We start from the raw sequence: 18,647 nt of genomic DNA, 5'->3' as shown, positions 1-18,647 counted from the left end.
GCTCTCAGTTCCAAAACATTTATTGGAAGAACTGACTTCTCCCGAGTCTATAGACCCTGAGCCCTTAATGAACCACAGACAGCACCCCAGCCCAGCAAACTGGCATCCGTGGTTACAATCACCCAGGCAGGTCTGCAAAAGCAAATTCCTGAGAGAAAAGATCCTGAGACAACCACCATGGAAGAGAATCGCTGGACATCTGATCTAGAACAATCTTTGGAGATAGATCCGCATAATCCCTGTTCCACTGCCTGAGCAAGCATAACTGCAGAGGTCTGAGAAGGAACCAAGTAAACGGAATGATGTCCATGACTGAAACCATCAGACCAATAATCTCCATGAACTGAACCACTGACGGCTGAGAAAGTAACTCAAGAGCAAGACACGTATTGAAAATCTTTGACTTTCTTGCTTCTGTCAGAAAAAATTTAATCTCTAGAGAATCTATAATGGTCCCCAAAAATACCACTCTTTTGTAGCCGGAATTAAGGAACTTTTTCCTAAATTCACCTTCCAACCATGGGAGCACATAAAAGATAACAACAACTCTGTGTGGGAGTTTGCTAGTTTAAAAGATGGAGCCTTAGCTAGAATTTCGTCCAGATAAGGAGCCACTCCCAGGACCTTTGAAAAAATTCTGGGAGCTGTTGCCAGACCAAAAGGAAGAGCTACAAACTGAAAATGTTTGTCTAGAAATGCAAATCTTAGGAACCTGTGATGATCTATGTTAATGGGAATATGCAGATATGCATCCTTTAGATCCACTGTAGCAATACATGCAGCCGGTTGCCATTGATACCCCTGGTGAACATAAATCTTTTTAAGCAAAGCTTCCAACTTACTGCCAAGGATATATGGGTAGCCATATCTTGCAAGGAAAAACCAACCTGAGACGACACACAGGGCACTGCAGAAGATTGGGACGTATGAGGAGAAAGCTGCGGATTACCCTGAACAGGAGACTCCTGAACAACATCCGCCCTAGACAATGAAGGCTCAGAATCAAAAAGTCTATCCTTGTAATGTAATGTTCTCTCAATACAAGAGGAACAAAAAGGGATAGGAGGCTCAACATTAGTAATTAAACAGAGAACAAGCAAAAGCTTGCAGGGCCTCTTGGTCCATCTTATTCCAAAGGAAACAACCTTAATCAATAAAAAAGTTCAAATCAGAATTGTAATTTAACAAAAAAAAAAACTTTACTGTCCCTTTAAATTTTAAACAGACTTTTTTTTTTTAAAACTAGAAAATCCTTAAATAAACTGCACAATAAAACATAATTTATGTAAGAACTTACCTGATAAATTCATTTCTTTCATATTAGCAAGAGTCCATGAGCTAGTGACGTATGGGATATACATTCCTACCAGGAGGGGCAAAGTTTCCCAAACCTTAAAATGCCTATAAATACACCCCTCACCACACCCACAATTCAGTTTAACGAATAGCCAAGAAGTGGGGTGATAAGAAAAAAGTGCGAAAGCATATAAAATAAGGAATTGGAATAATTGTGCTTTATACAAAAAAATCAAAACCACCACAAAAAAGGGCGGGCCTCATGGACTCTTGCTAATATGAAAGAAATGAATTTATCAGGTAAGTTCTTACATAAATTATGTTTTCTTTCATGTAATTAGCAAGAGTCCATGAGCTAGTGACGTATGGGATAATGATTACCCAAGATGTGGATCTTTCCACGCAAGAGTCACTAGAGAGGGAGGGATAAAATAAAGACAGCCAATTCCTGCTGAAAATAATCCACACCCAGAATAAAATTTTAATGAAAAAACATAAGCAGAATATTCAAACTGAAAACACTGCCTGAAGTACGTTTCTACCAAAAACTGCTTCAAAAGAAGAAAACACAACAAAATGGTAGAATTTAGTAAAATTATGCAAAGAGGACCAAGTTGCTGCTTTGCAAATCTGATCAACCGAAGCTTCATTCCTAAACGCCCAGGAAGTAGAAACTGACCTAGTAGAATGAGCTGTAATCCTTTGAGGCGGAGTGTTACCCGACTCAACATAGGCATGATGAAATAAAGATTTCAACCAAGATGCCAAAGAAATGGCAGAAGCTTTCTGGCCTTTTCTAGAACCGGAAAAGATGACAAAATAAACTAGAAGTCTTTCGGAAAGACTTAGTAGCTTCAACATAATATTAAAAAGCTCTAACAGCATCCAAAGAATGCAATGATTTCTCCTTAGAATTCATAGGATCAGGACATAATGAAGGAACCACAATTTCTCTACTAATGTTGTTAGAATTCACAACCTTAGGTAAAAAATTCAAAAGAAGTTCGCAGCACCGCCTTATCCTGATGCAAAATCAGAAAAGGAGACTCACAAAAAAAGAGTAGATAATTCAGAGACTCTTCTGGCAGAAGAGATGGCCAAAAGAAACAAAACTTTCCAAGAAAGTAATATAATGACCAAAGAATGCATGGGTTCAAAAGGAAGAGCTTGAAGAGCCCCCAGAACCAAATTCAAACTCCAAGGAGGAGAAATTGACTTAATGACAGGTTTTATACGAACCAAAGGTTGTACAAAACAATAAATATCAGGAAGATTAGCAAACCTTCTGTGAAAAAGAACAGAAAGAGCAGAGATTTGTCTTTCAAGGAACTTGCGGACAAACCTTTATCTAAACCATCCTGAAGAAACTGTAAAATTCTCGGTATTCAAAAAGAATGCCAAGAAAAAAGATGAGAAAGACACTAAGAAATATAAGTCTTCCAGACTCTATAAGCATTTTCAGCCCCCGCGAGCCTAACAGCCCACAGGGAAAAAAGAGTCAAATTTTTGAAGGTAAGAAAAAATGATTAATTCAAATGCATTATCCCAAATATGAAACTGACTGTCTGAAAAATAAGGAAAGTTGAACATTCTGAGTCAAGGCAAATAAATGTTTGAATACATATATTTAGAACTTTATAAACAAAGTGCCCAACCACAGCTTAGAGTGTCACAGAAAATAAGATTTACTTACCCCAGGACACTCATCTACATGTTTGTAGAAAGCCAAACCAGTACTGAAACGAGAATCAGCAGAGGTAATGGTATATATAAGAGTATATCGTCGATCTGAAAAGGGAGGTAAGAGATGAATCTCTACGACCGATAACAGAGAACCTATGAAATAGACCCCGTAGAAGGAGATCACTGCATTCAAATAGGCAATACTCTCCTCACATCCCTCTGACATTCACTGCACGCTGAGAAGAAAACTGGGCTCCAACTTGCTGCGGAGCGCATATCAACGTAGAATCTAGCACAAACTTACTTCACCACCTCCATCGGAGGCAAAGTTTGTAAAACTGAATTGTGGGTGTGGTGAGGGGTGTATTTATAGGCATTTTAAGGTTTGGGAAACTTTGCCCCTCCTGGTAGGAATGTATATCCCATACGTCACTAGCTCATGGACTCTTGCTAATTACATGAAAGAAATCTTGCAGTAACAATTTTTCACAAAATTAATGCAAAAAGAGACACAAACGTTATAGTGCCTGAAATTCAAACAGAAACTTAAACATAAGCAGAGCAACAGCCCCACAAAAAAACAACAGGCAACCTCCACACCTCAGCAAGCTCTGCTGAGATGCCTACCTGACCTCCTTGCTGCCGGAAACAAAGTCAGAAAATGAACCGGACCCCCATACAGCTGCACCGGAGAGAACGCTGAACCACCTCTGAGGAGCTATGCAACAGAGGTGCAACATCCAGGAACAACAGGAAACAGCTAAAAAGTGCGCCAAAAATGTCCTTGCTATCTTAGATAAGCCCACCTATTGTGGGCGTGGCCTAACAAACCTCCCGGTAGCCATTAATACACAAACAAAAAACATGTACACCAAAGTGAAAACATAATACACTAAGCCAAACATCCCCAGTGCCTGCAAAACTGCCATACAATAAACCATTAACCTAGAAGGCTGATTGTATATTTAGACAGTATTAACTGTCAAAGTGCCAAATTCTCCTATATCAAAACAGGGAAATAAATAGGCACTTACCTCAAAAATCTGTCCGGCAGCAGGACAGCTCACTTGGTATGAGAGGGGCTTCCTACCTCACATGGAACTGTGGAAAAAAGAAAAGGCTGAGTAAACCTACCCAAACTTTCAACCAAGAGCAGCATGAAATTACTTGGGAGGCCCAGTGGGGATTATACCCCACAAGTTCCCAAATGCTTAAAAGCCCCCACTTGCTCTACTAAAGAGACTGACATGGACTACGGCTAAACCCCAAAGAAAACCAGAGCAAACTTGCTCTGCTTAAAAAAATAACAAACTTCTTGATTGAAGAATCAGACACCTATCTTTACCCCTTCTTGCAACTGATTCAAGCAAAGAGAATTACTGGGGATTGTGAGTAGGGGGAGTGGTATTTAACAGCTTTTGCTGTGGTGCTCTTTGCCTCCTCCTGCTGGTCAGGAGTGATATTCCCAACAGTACTTAAGATGATCTGTGGACTCACCGTGTCGTTAGAAAGAAAAAGGAAATAACTAGTGATTTACACCACTAAAATGCCATTTTAAACATAGTTTGTAATATTTGATAAAGAGTCATAATTAAAGGGATATAAAACCCAATTTTTTATTTCATGATTCAGATACAGCAGCTTTCTAATTTACTCCTATTATCAAGTTTTCTTTGTTCTCTTGCTATCTTTATTTGAAAATCAGAAATGTAAGCTTAGGAGCCGGGCCATTTTTGGCTCAGCACCTGGGTAGCACTTGCTGATTGGTGGCTAAATGTAGCCACCAATCAGAAAGCACTACACAGGTGCTGAAGCACAAATGGCCAGATCCTAAGCTTACATTCCTGCTTTTACAAAAAAAGATACCAAGAGAACAAAAAAAAGATACCAAGAGAACAAAGAATATATATAATAGGAGTAAATTAGAAAGTTGCTTAATAGTGCATTCTCTATCTGAATCATGAAAGAGAAAATTTGTGTTTCATATCCCTTTAACTTAATCCTTACAAAAATATATGCCATGATACTAATGTTGTTAGAAACTTGTTTAGAAAAGGGTATAGAGTGCTAGATTAATATAAAGCAATCAAACAGTCCACAGCATCAGTGAAGTAAAGGAATCTTCTTTATTAAATGATTAAAAGCATACAAGACAGGTATGCAACGTTTCGAGACCGCAGTCTCTTAATCATGCATACACAATAATGCACCTGTCTCTAAATTTAAAGGCAGTTTCAACCAATCACATTCAGGATCCAAAATAACACACCTTGTGCTTGGAGTAACCCTTTCACCTCTTGCTTACACATATAAATGTAATTGTGATCTAAGTATGTGGATAAAACCATCCGTAGATAGAGATACTAATAAAAACAATATATTTACACAAAGAACAGGTAAATTACAAAATACAGGTAAAAAGCAAATGTACATATACAGAAATGTTATTATATCTCGATTTCACACCTCTTCTTATTTAAAAACTTAAACGCATATTTATGTGAATTTTTAAGGACACTGCTATTATGTTTTATACAATGTATTAACTCTTTGTCTTAATCCTGTAGGGAACGAGATATAATAATTATCCTGTATTAACTATTAATTAGCTAATTAATCAAGAGATACAGAATGTACATAAAGTAAGGGATAGAGATAAAGCAAGACAAGCTAAAGATGATAAATTGATTTTCATATCCCAACATAATGAGTACAGTAATAAGATATCTAAGATCATAAGAAGGCACTGGCATATCATCCAGGATTGTAATAAATAAATAAAAGCATTGCAGAATAAACCTATTATGCCCCACAAGCGGGTTAAAAATCTTGGTGACTTTCTAGTTAAATCTGACTTAGGATCTAAACGAACAAATAAAGAAAGATATATCACTGAGAGGAATGTTGGTTGTTACCCATGTCTAGGGTGTGGTAATTGTAATTCTGTTATCAAGGGCAAGGAATTTATACACCCTATAAATGGTCATAAATTTAAGTTAAAATCACATTATACATGCGAATCCACATATGTGGTATATATAATTAAATGCCCCTGTGCCCGTATTTATATAGGTGAAACGACCCAAAGCATGAGAAATAGACTCAATCAACATAAGTCAAATATTAGAAAGAAAGATGATAAGGCACCAGTAGCTTGCCACTTTGTGGAATATGGCCATCAAATTAGCCAGTTACGTTGGCAAATCATAGACCAAGTGGGAGTGCTCAGAGGAGGAGGTGACAGAGAAATGCTTCTAAAACAAAGAGAGGCATTTTGGATCCACAGGTTGGATTCTATGTACCCGAAGGGGTTAAATAGAGAATGGGATCTGTCGGTCTTCCTCTGAGCAAACTCATTTCTAAATCTCTCTTTTTGCAATATCGCTTTTTAAAAAACTTCTGATTCTGGTTCACATACTCCTCTATTTATTCTCTTAATTATTATATCATGAGTTTTTTCTGAAGGTTTAGGGTTGTAAATAAATTCATAGTTAATACAGGATAATTATTATATCTCGTTCCCTACAGGATTAAGACAAAGAGTTAATACATTGTATAAAACATAATAGCAGTGTGCTTAAAAAATCACATAAATATGCGTTTAAGTTTTTAAATAAGAAGAGGTGTGAAATCGAGATATAATAACATTTCTGTATATGTACATTTGCTTTTTACCTGTATTTTGTAATTTACCTGTTCTTTGTGTAAATATATTGTTTTTATTAGTATCTCTATCTACGGATGGCAGTATCCACATACTTAGATCACAATTGCATTTATATGTGTAAGCAAGAGGTGAAAGGGTTACTCCAAGCACAAGGTGTGTTATTTTGGATTCTGAATGTGATTGGTTGAAACTGCCTTTAAATTTAGAGACAGGTGCATTATTGTGTATGCATGATTAAGAGACTGCGGTCTCGAAAGTCGCATACCTGTCTTGTATGCTTTTAATCATTTAATAAAGAAGATTCCTTTACTTCACTGATGCTGTGGACTGTTTGATTGTTTTGCATTGTGGAGCTGGAGGTCGCCAGCTTGACCAATTTGCATCAGAGCCTAGGAAGGCATTGACCTGTGCTGGTCTCATCCTACAGTGCTGGTCTCATCCTACAGTGCTAGATTAATATAAAGAAGACACAATAAAACCCCATTTGATTAGAATGTTTATTTAACATATTGCATATATTTTGTATATTATTTTAAATGCGAGATATTTTAGTTCTCTGATAATTAAGTGCACTTGAAAACACTGCAATATAATATGTTATTACCATAAATCATATTTCAGATTACAAACCTGCATTATTCTTGACTTGATAAATTGAACAACATGGGACTAAAATAATGGGGATAAATGCTGGGATTTGTTTTTTTAACTCACACGCCAAAGTACTGAAAAAAAAAAAAATACATACCATCTAGCCTGAGTTGTCTGTCATCAAAACGAATATATCTAGTGTCATCTTTGATATAGCTGAGATCAGTATTGCCCAAGTTTGTAAATTGGAATGTAAACAGGCGTTTTTTCTGTCCTGTAACTGATTGCCCTTTACAAGTTTCTTCTGTGCACAATCCATTTTCAGAGTCATTATCTCCTCCCACAGAGTCTTCAGACTGGCTGTTTTCATTCTCTGAAGGAAGTTCTTGATCTTGACTAGATTCATCATCTGGTTCATCAGTTTCCATTTCACCTGAAAAATAAATGTGTATTTTAAAAGAACTACCCTTTTACATATACTATTAATAAAAAGGCACATAAAAAGCATATTCTTAATATATTTTAAACAAAACTGTAACACTAAGATGATAAGTAGGATCTGCATGATTTTAGAGACCTTAAGAATAAATAAACCATGTAGTGACAAGTTGTCCTCCTCATGGAACAAGGATAACTTTTCTGCACTCCAATGATTTTTAAAACCAAAATGAACCAGAGCTATTTTCTACCAAAGTTATACAGGGACTGCTTGTTACTCTAGTCTCTACATTGCCTGAAAATCATTATACAGCTACTGTATTAAAACAATTGGGCTTCCTAGAGCTGCAACAACTAATCAATATAATCGATTATGAAAATAGTTGTCAACGAATCTCAAAATCAATTAGTTGGTTTGCAATTAGTTGGTCTGTGCACAGCACCAGCTGCTTCACTCCAATGAACTTCTGTACATGGTATTGTGTTTTATGGTTATGTCCTTAGCCTAAAGGACGTCTACTTTTCTGGACAGTATACATTTTTTTAAGCTTACAACTACTCCTGGCTTATGTGCAACCCAGAAATAATAGGAATCATTATTTAGATTGTTTATATTAAATCATGTGATTTGTGACTATGCTTTGCATGATATAGTGCCAAGCTTGTTATTTACACCTAGCCCTAGATTAATAGGAGTTATTTGAATTGATGTGCACTATTATCTGTTTGCACAATTAATAGCGGATTGCTTGCTATCGCTGATTATATGGACTGTATGGCTTTGTCATGTTATTAATATTTAGTCCTTAGCGCCTTTGACTGTTTTTAAAAATATTTTTAATAAATTGGGATATGTACAAAATTACACCTCTATAGATATGTATCTGTTATTTTAAGAGCAGACTAGATATTGTTTCCCTAACCTTAAAGATGGTTATTTACCATTGCATATAGATAGTAAAAATATTTTTTTTTGTTAGAATAAAGTCCAGGCTTACTATATGAGGCCCCTTGCATTGGTGGAGAGCTAACAAAGATAAATATCACACCTTGGTGAAATTAGCAAAAACATAATTTATGTAAGAACTTACCTGATAAATTAATTTCTTTCATATTGGCAAGAGTCCATGAGCTAGTGACATATGGGATATACAATCCTACCAGGAGGGGCAAAGTTTCCCAAACCTCAAAATGCCTATAAATACACCCCTCACCACACCCACAATTCAGTTTAACGAATAGCCAAGCAGTGGGGTGATAAAGAAAGGAGTAGAAAGCATCAACAAAGGAAATTTGGAAATAATTGTGCTTTATACAAAAAATCATAACCACCATAAAAAGGGTGGGCCTCATGGACTCTTGCCAATATGAAAGAAATTAATTTATCAGGTAAGTTCTTACATAAATTATGTTTTCTTTCATGTAATTGGCAAGAGTCCATGAGCTAGTGACATATGGGTTGTCAATACCCAAGATGTGGAGTCTTCCACTCAAGAGTCACTAGAGAGGGAGGGAATAAAAATAAAAAAAGCCATATTTTGCTGAAAAATTAATCCAGAAGAGGAACTGGCATGATTACCCCTGAAGACTCCAGGTCTGAAACACACTACAGGAAAGTCTGAGCTTTTACTGGATTTACTGAGATACGTGAGAGAAAAAATCTTCTCACAGGAGGTCTTACTCTGAATCCTATTCGATACCCTTGAGAGACAATGCTCTGAATTAGGGTTGCACCGATACCATTTTTTTATGATCGAGTACAAGTACTGATACCAATTACCGATACTTTTTTTTTTAAATGTCATGTGATAGTTTACCAAGCACAATACAGACTAATTATTTAAGATTACTTCTTTATAATTATAAAGGACTGTAATTCAAAAGACATTATGAAATAATAAAAATTTTATTTGTCACAAAGTTCACTGATCATGTTTATAAATAAAAAATATTACAATAAAATATTACATTTAAAGTGGCGATGCAATTGGGTTGTAGAGCTGTTATATAACATCAATCTGACATTTGTATGGAGGTTCGACTCGAAGTTGAACAGTCTTTCACTTTCAACACTACTGCAAGGTGCAGAAAAATATTTTTGGGCCATTTTAGCCAGAGCTGGAAATCTGTTTAACTGCCCAGTACTTCAGAGGTTTGTCTAAACGAGGTACAGTGATCTCTCCTACGATAATACAAATAACAGCAATTTGTATTGGCAGAACAGTACTAAACAATTTTTAGTTTAGTCTCCACACGAGTTTAAAATGAAATGAGAACATGCAGTTTGAAAAAAAACACCACAAGATAGCATATGGGTAGGAAGTGGAGGTATCGGTTTAAGTATCGGTGCATTTGCATGAGTACAAGTACTCATGCAAATACTTGGTATCGGTACCGATACTAGTATCGGTATCGGTGCAACCCTACTCTGAATCCATTGATTTTGAACAGATTTTATCAAAATATCCTTTAAAAACCTTAATCTGACTTTGGTTTCCTAAAAGGCTTGGAATTATTCCAATTTGAGGAAGGCTTCCAATTGGAGGCAGATTCCTTGGGGGAAGGATTTAATTTTTTGTTCCTTATTCTGACGAAAGGAACGAAAACAGTTAGAAGCCTTAGATTTACCCTTAGGTTTTTTTATCCTGAGGCAGAAAAAACTCCCTTTCCCCCAGTAACAGTTGAAATAATAGAATCCAACTGGGACCCAAATAAATGATTACCTTGGAAAGAAAGAGATAGTAATCTAGAATTAGATGTCATATCAGCATTCCAGGATTTAAGCCACAAAGCTCTTCTAGCTAAAATAGCTAAAGACATGGCTCTAACATCAATTTTGATAATATCAAAAATAGCATTATAAATAAAATGATTAGCATATTGCAGTAAGCGAATAATGCTAGATAAGTCAGAATCCAATTCCTGTTGCGCTAAATTCTCCAACCAGAAAGTTGATGCAGCCTCAACATCAGCCAAAGAAATTGCAGGTCGAAGAAGATGACCTGAATATAAATAGGCCTTCCTTAGATAAGATTCAAGCTTCCTATCTAAAGGATCCTTAAAGGAAGTACTATCTTCCATAGGAATAGTGGTACGTTTAGAAAGAGTAGAAATAGCCCCATCAACTTTGGGGATCTTTTCCCAAAACTCTATAGATTTTGCTGGTAAAGGATACAATTTTTTATTTTTTTTTAAACCTTGAAGAAGGAATAAAATAAGTACCTGGCTTATTCCATTCCTTTAGAAATCATATCAGAAATAGCCTCAGGAATAGGAAAACCCCCTGAAAAAAACCACAGGAGGTTTAAAAACAGCGTTTAAACGTTTATTAGACTGAACGTAAAGAGGACTGGTTACCTCAATATCCAAAGTAATTAACACTTCTTTTAATAAAGAACGCATATACTCAATTTTAAATAAATAAGTAGATTTGTTAGTGTCAATGTCTGAGGAAGGATCTTCTGAATCAGATAGATCCTCATCAGAAGAGGATAAATTATTATGTTGTTGGTCATTTGAAATTTCATCAACTAAATGAGAAGTTTTAAAAGACCTTTTATGTTTATTTGAAGGTGGAAATGCAGACAAAACCTTCAGAATAGAATCGGAAACAAATTCTTTAAAATTTACAGGTATATCATGCACATTAGAAGTTGAAGGAACTGCAACTGGCAATCTACTATTACTAATGGATACACTATCTGCATGTAAAAGTTTATCATGATAACTATTACAAATGACATTCGGCAAGATAAATTCTACAATTTTACAACAAATGCACTTAGCTTTGGTTGAACCGATGTCAGGCAGCAATGTTCCAGTAGAAGCTTCTGAGGCAGGATCATGTTGAGACATCTTGCAAAATGTAAGATAAAAAACAACATATAAAACAAAATTATCTATTTCCTTATATGACAGTTTCAGGAATGGGAAAAAATGCAAATAGCATAGCCCTCTGACAGAAAAAAGCAAGAGGCAAACATCAATGGGGTATTGAAATAATAAAAAAGTTTGGCGCCAAGTATGACGCACAACATAACTAAACTTTTTTGGCGCCAAAAAAATAACCGGAAATGACACACTCGTGTCACTAATGACGCAACAGTGTGAAAGGTCTCGGCGTCAAGTATGACGCCGGAAGTGACGAACTTGCGTCACAGACTTACTTTTTCGCGGCAAAAAAATTTTTGTGCCAAAAATTACGCAATAGAGTTTAGCATTTGTCGCACCCGCGGGCCTAATACCGCCCTCAATTTTGTAAGAAGTAGTCAATTGAAAAAAAAGACTAAACCCCAGGTAAGGAATACATTTCATATTTAAAAGATGTTTATATTCCCCAAATATGAAACTGACAGTCTGCAGAAGGAAATACATGAACCTGACTCATGGCAAATATAAGTACAATACATATATTTAGAACTTTATATAAATGCATAAAGTGCCAAACCATAGCTGAGGTGTCTTAAGAAAATAAAAACATACTTACCAAAAGACACCCATCCACATATAGCAGATAGCCAAACCAGTACTAAAACAGTTATTAGTAGAGGTAATGGTAAATTGAGAGTATGTCGTCGATCTGAAAAGGGAGGTAGGAGATGAATCTCTACGACCGATAACAGAGAACCTATGAAATAGACCCCCGTTAGGGAAATCATCATATTCAATAAGTGATACTCCCTTCACGTCCCTCTGACATTCGCTGTACTCTGAGAGGAATCGGGCTTCAACAATGCTGAGAAGTGCATATCAACGTAGAAATCTTAGCACAAACTTACTTCACCACCTCCATAGGAGGCAAAGTTTGTAAAACTGAATTGTGGGTGTGGTGAGGGGTGTATTTATAGGCATTTTGAGGTTTGTGAAACTTTGCCCCTCCTGGTAGGATTGTATATCCCATATGTCACTAGCTCATGGACTCTTGCCCTCTTGCCAATTACATGAAAGAAATCCTACTTATGCATCTCAAGCACCTCAACACCATCTGAGCTCCTCTTCTCTGCTGCAGGCAAAATTAGCTTAGATTTTATTTTAAATATAGGGGAATTTTGTTTTTTAATCCGATTAGTCGATTAATCAAAAAATAATCGTTAGTTGCAGCCCTACTACACATAAACTAAATGTATATGCATAACAGCTACCTTGGAAACAATCAGTATATTCTATTGCATATGAAAAGCTTATCAAGACTTTTCTTTACAAAATTCACAATTACAGTGAATTTTTTAAACACTATGGGCTAGATTATAAGTGGTGCTATTGTTGGCACGGGGCGCAATATACAATTACTTAAACGCATATTACAAGTTAAAAGTAAATGGGTGCACTCAAGCACAATTTGCTCTAAGTGGGTTAGTGAAGAACCCGCGTAAAATGTAAGGGTGTAAAAAATGTGCACCAAACACAACATAAGTACATTAAAATTAAGTGTTAAGCTCATGTATACAGTTTCTGATAAAAAAAGGGTTAAAAGATATGGTATATGACAAGGTGTTTGAATAGAAAAAAAATAATTATATACTGTATGTATATATATATATATATATATATATATATATATATATATATATATATAAAAGAAGCACACCAGCTATACAAGGATTTAATTTGTGGTGAGTACAGATGAAGGTAAATAGAAATTCATCTGGTACAAGGAGGTTCCCAAGGTTATTAATAACAGGAAAAGAACAAAAGAAAGGGGTAACCTTTAAACCAGCACTTACTCATCAATAGAAAATTATTATACCTGAATAGAAGAATTTGACTCACTGAACAGACAAGAACTAGTATGAAGTGAAAGCATATACCCTTTATTGCCAAATAACACAATTAATTCAAATAAAGTTTATTGTGTGCACCAAACATAAATAACAAAACACATATATCATCCCAAAAGTTCTTTGTCACTATGTAGGAATAGTGAAATATTCTTATCCTGCAGGTGTGATGGTCTCCATGTAAAAGGAGAGGTGAGAGGCAGTTTAGAAAAGTCATGCAGCGGCAAAGAGAAGCAAAATCAGCAAATAAGCAAGCTCTCCAAATATCAGCCGGTCACAAAAGTTATAACGTTGCCCCCAAGATAGCAAGCAAGCCCCTTATTAGCGTCATGCAGCAGGCAGGAAATATATATAAATATACACACACACATACACACACTTTGGAGCCAAACAAGCAGTCAAACACCTTGTCTTATGCAATTTAATCTAAGGTAAGATTTTAAGATGACTAAGGTGTAGTCCCTTTAATGTAACTATTTACCATTCCAATGTTCTTATTTATTTAAAAGAAGAACATTTTATTTTCATTTCTAAATATTTATTCCTATATCTATACCTGTGTGTGTATATATAACATAATTTATGCTTACCTGATAAATTCCTTTCTTCTGTTGTGTGATCAGTCCACGGGTCATCATTACTTCTGGGATATTAACTCCTCCCCAACAGGAAGTGCAAGAGGATTCACCCAGCAGAGTTGCTATATAGCTCCTCCCCTCTACGTCACCTCCAGTCATTCGACCAAAGACCAACGAGAAAGGAGAAACCAAGGGTGTAGTGGTGACTGAATTATAATTTAAAAAATATGTACCTGCCTTAAAAAACAGGGCGGGCCGTGGACTGATCACACAACAGAAGAAAGGAATTTATCAGGTAAGCATAAATTATGTTTTCTTCTGTTATGTGTGATCAGTCCACGGGTCATCATTACTTCTGGGATACCAATACCAAAGCAAAAGTACACGGATGACGGGAGGGATAGGCAGGCTCATTATACAGAAGGAACCACTGCCTGAAGAACCTTTCTCCCAAAAATAGCCTCCGAAGAAGCAAAAGTGTCAAATTTGTAAAATTTGGAAAAAGTATGAAGCGAAGACCAAGTTGCAGCCTTGCAAATCTGTTCAACAGAGGCCTCATTCTTAAAGGCCCAAGTGGAAGCCACAGCTCTAGTGGAATGAGCTGTAATTCTTTCAGGAGGCTGCTGTCCAGCAGTCTCATAGGCTAAACGTATTATGCTACGAAGCCAAAAGGAGAGAGAGGTAGCAGAAGCTTTCTGACCTCTCCTCTGTCCAGAATAAACGACAAACAGGGAAGAAGTTTGGCGAAAATCTTTAGTTGCCTGCAAGTAGAACTTGAGGGCACGAACTACATCCAGATTGTGTAGAAGACGTTCCTTCTTTGAAGAAGGATTTGGACACAAGGATGGAACAACAATCTCTTGATTGATATTCCTGTTAGTGACTACCTTAGGTAAGAACCCAGGCTTAGTACGCAGAACTACCTTGTCTGAGTGAAAGATCAGATAAGGAGAATCACAATGTAGGGCTGATAACTCAGAGACTCTTCGAGCCGAGGAAATAGCCATTAAAAATAGAACTTTCCAAGATAACAATTTTATATCAATGGAATGAAGGGGTTCAAACGGAACCCCCTGTAAAACGTTAAGAACTAAGTTTAAACTCCATGGCGGAGCAACAGTTTTAAACACAGGCTTGATCCTAGTTAAAGCCTGACAAAAGGCCTGGATGTCTGAATTTTCTGACAGACGCCTGTGTAACAGGATGGACAGAGCTGAGATCTGTCCCTTTAATGAACTAGCCGATAAACCCTTTTCTAAACCTTCTTGTAGAAACGACAATATCCTAGGAATCCTAACCTTACTCCAGGAGTAATCTTTGGATTCACACCAGTATAGGTATTTACGCCATATTTTATGGTAAATCTTTCTGGTAACAGGCTTCCTAGCCTGTATCAGGGTATCAATAACCGACTCAGAAAAACCACGTTTTGATAAAATCAAGCGTTCAATTTCCAAGCAGTCAGCTTCAGAGAAGTTAGACTTTGATGTTTGAATGGACCCTGAATCAGAAGGTCCTGTCTTAGAGGTAGAGACCAAGGCGGACAGGATGACATGTCCACTAGATCTGCATACCAAGTCCTGCGCGGCCATGCAGGCGCTATTAGAATCACCGATGCTCTCTCCTGTTTGATTTTGGCAATCAATCGAGGAAGCAGTGGGAAGGGTGGAAACACATAAGCCATCCTGAAGTTCCAAGGTGCTGTCAAGGCATCTATCAGAACCGCTCCCGGATCCCTGGATCTGGATCCGTAGCGAGGAAGTTTGGCGTTCTGGCGAGACGCCATGAGATCTATCTCTGGTTTGCCCCAACGTTGAAGTATTTGGGCAAAGACCTCCGGATGAAGTTCCCACTCCCCCGGATGAAGAGTCTGGCGACTCAAGAAATCCGCCTCCCAGTTCTCCACTCCCGGGATGTGGATTGCTGACAGGTGGCAAGAGTGAGACTCTGCCCAGCGAATTATCTTTGATACTTCTATCATTGCTAGGGAGCTTCTTGTCCCTCCTTGATGGTTGATGTAAGCTACAGTCGTGATGTTGTCCGACTGAAACCTGATGAACCCCCGAGTCTTTAACTGGGGCCAAGCTAGAAGGGCATTGAGAACTGCTCTCAATTCCAGAATGTTTATTGGCAGGAGACTTTCCTCCTGCCTCCATTGTCCCTGAGCCTTCAGAGAATTCCAGACAGCGCCCCAACCTAGAAGGCTGGCGTCTGTTGTTACAATTGTCCAGTCCGGCCTGCTGAACGGCATCCCCCTGGACAGATGTGGCCGAGAAAGCCACCATAGAAGAGAGTTTCTGGTCTCTTGATCCAGATTCAGAGTGGGGGACAAATCTGAGTAATCCCCATTCCACTGACTCAGCATGCACAATTGCAGCGGTCTGAGATGTAGGCGTGCAAAGGGAACTATGTCCATTGCTGCTACCATTAAGCCGATCACCTCCATGCATTGAGCTACTGACGGGAGTTGAATGGAATGAAGGACACGGCATGCATTTAGAAGCTTTGTTAATCTGTCTTCTGTCAGATAAATCTTCATTTCTACAGAATCTATAAGAGTCCCCAAGAATGGAACTCTTGTGAGAGGAAAGAGAGAACTCTTCTTTTCGTTCACTTTCCATCCATGCGACCTTAGAAATGCCAGAACTAACTCTGTATGAGACTTGGCAGTTTGAAAGCTTGAAGCTTGTATCAGAATGTCGTCTAGGTACGGAGCTACCGAAATTCCTCGCGGTCTTAGTACCGCCAGAAGGGCACCCAGAACCTTTGTAAAGATTCTTGGAGCCGTAGCTAATCCGAATGGAAGGGCTACAAACTGGTAATGCCTGTTTAAGAAGGCAAACCTTAGATACCGGTAATGATCCTTGTGAATCGGTATGTGAAGGTAAGCATCCTTTAAATCCACTGTGGTCATGTACTGACCCTCTTGGATCATGGGTAAGATTGTCCGAATAGTTTCCATTTTGAACGATGGAACTCTTAGGAATTTGTTTAGGATCTTTAAATCCAAGATTGGCCTGAAAGTTCCCTCTTTTTTGGGAACCACAAACAGGTTTGAGTAAAACCCTTGTCCTTGTTCCGACCGCGGAACCGGATGGATCACTCCCATTAATAATATATCTTGTACACAGCGTAGAAACGCGTCCTTCTTTATTTGGTTTGTTGACAACCTTGACAGATGAAATCTCCCTCTTGGGGGAGAGAATTTGAAGTCTAGAAGGTATCCCTGAGATATGATCTCTAGCGCCCAGGGATCCTGGACATCTCTTGCCCAAGCCTGGGCGAAGAGAGAGAGTCTGCCCCCCACTAGATCCGGTCCCGGATCGGGGGCCCTCGGTTCATGCTGTCTTTGGGGCAGCAGCAGGTTTACTGGCCTGCTTGCCCTTGTTCCAGGACTGGTTAGGCTTCCAGCCTTGTCTGTAACGAGCAACAGCTCCTCCCTGTTTTGGTGCAGTGGAAGTTGGCGCTGCTCCTGCTTTGAAATTCCGAAAGGGACGAAAATTAGACTGTCTAGCCTTAGCTTTGGCTTTGTCTTGAGGTAGAGCGTGGCCCTTACCTCCTGTAATGTCAGCAATAATTTCTTTCAAACCGGGCCCAAATAAAGTTTGCCCCTTGAAAGGTATATTAAGTAATTTGGACTTAGAAGTTACATCAGCCGACCAGGATTTTAGCCACAGCGCCCTGCGTGCCTGAATGGCGAATCCTGAATTCTTAGCCGTAAGTTTGGTTAAATGTACTACGGCCTCCGAAATGAAAGAATTAGCTAGTTTAAGGACTCTAAGCCTGTCCGTAATGTCGTCCAGCGTAGCTGAACTAAGGTTCTCTTCCAGAGACTCAATCCAAAATGCTGCCGCAGCCGTGATCGGCGCGATGCATGCAAGGGGTTGTAATATAAAACCTTGTTGAACAAACATTTTCTTAAGGTAACCCTCTAATTTTTTATCCATAGGATCTGAAAAAGCACAGCTATCCTCCACCGGGATAGTGGTACGCTTAGCTAAAGTAGAAACTGCTCCCTCCACCTTAGGGACCGTTTGCCATAAGTCCCGTGTGGTGGCGTCTATTGGAAACATCTTTCTAAATATTGGAGGGGGTGAGAACGGCACACCGGGTCTATCCCACTCCTTAGTAACAATTTCAGTTAATCTCTTAGGTATAGGAAAAACGTCAGTACTCGCCGGTACCGCAAAGTATTTATCCAACCTACACATTTTCTCTGGTATTGCAACAGCGTTACAATCGTTGAGAGCTGCTAAGACCTCCCCTAGTAATACACGGAGGTTTTCCAATTTAAATTTAAAATTTGAAATATCTGAATCCAATCTGTTTGGATCAGAACCGTCACCTACAGAATGAAGCTCTCCGTCCTCATGCTCTGCAAGCTGTGACGCAGTATCAGACATGGCCCTAGAATTATCAGCGCACTCTGTTCTCACCCCAGAGTGATCACGCTTGCCTCTTAGTTCTGGTAATTTAGCCAAAACTTCAGTCATAACAGTAGCCATATCTTGTAATGTTATCTGTAATGGCTGCCCAGATGTACTAGGCGCCATAATATCACGCACCTCCCGGGCGGGAGATGCAGGTACTGGCACGTGAGGCGAGTTAGTCGGCATA

At 38.3% G+C, this 18,647-nt stretch overlaps 1 protein-coding gene across 1 annotated transcript in view; it reads right to left on the bottom strand.

Moving 5' to 3' along the window:
- The window catches only part of USP15 (ubiquitin specific peptidase 15), a 449,675-nt gene that overhangs the window by 162,214 nt on the left and 268,814 nt on the right, over positions 1-18,647 (bottom strand). Inside the window, exon 15 of the mRNA XM_053716753.1 lies at positions 7,395-7,670. Coding sequence (XP_053572728.1) covers positions 7,395-7,670 — 276 coding nt within the window. The remainder of the gene's footprint in view (positions 1-7,394; positions 7,671-18,647) is intronic.

Source organism: Bombina bombina, chromosome 6 (genome assembly GCF_027579735.1).
Source record: "Bombina bombina isolate aBomBom1 chromosome 6, aBomBom1.pri, whole genome shotgun sequence".
Classification (NCBI taxonomy): Eukaryota; Metazoa; Chordata; class Amphibia; order Anura; family Bombinatoridae; genus Bombina; species Bombina bombina.
Note: the sequence above shows the minus strand (reverse complement) of the source record. Positions and strands in the feature narration are given on the sequence as shown.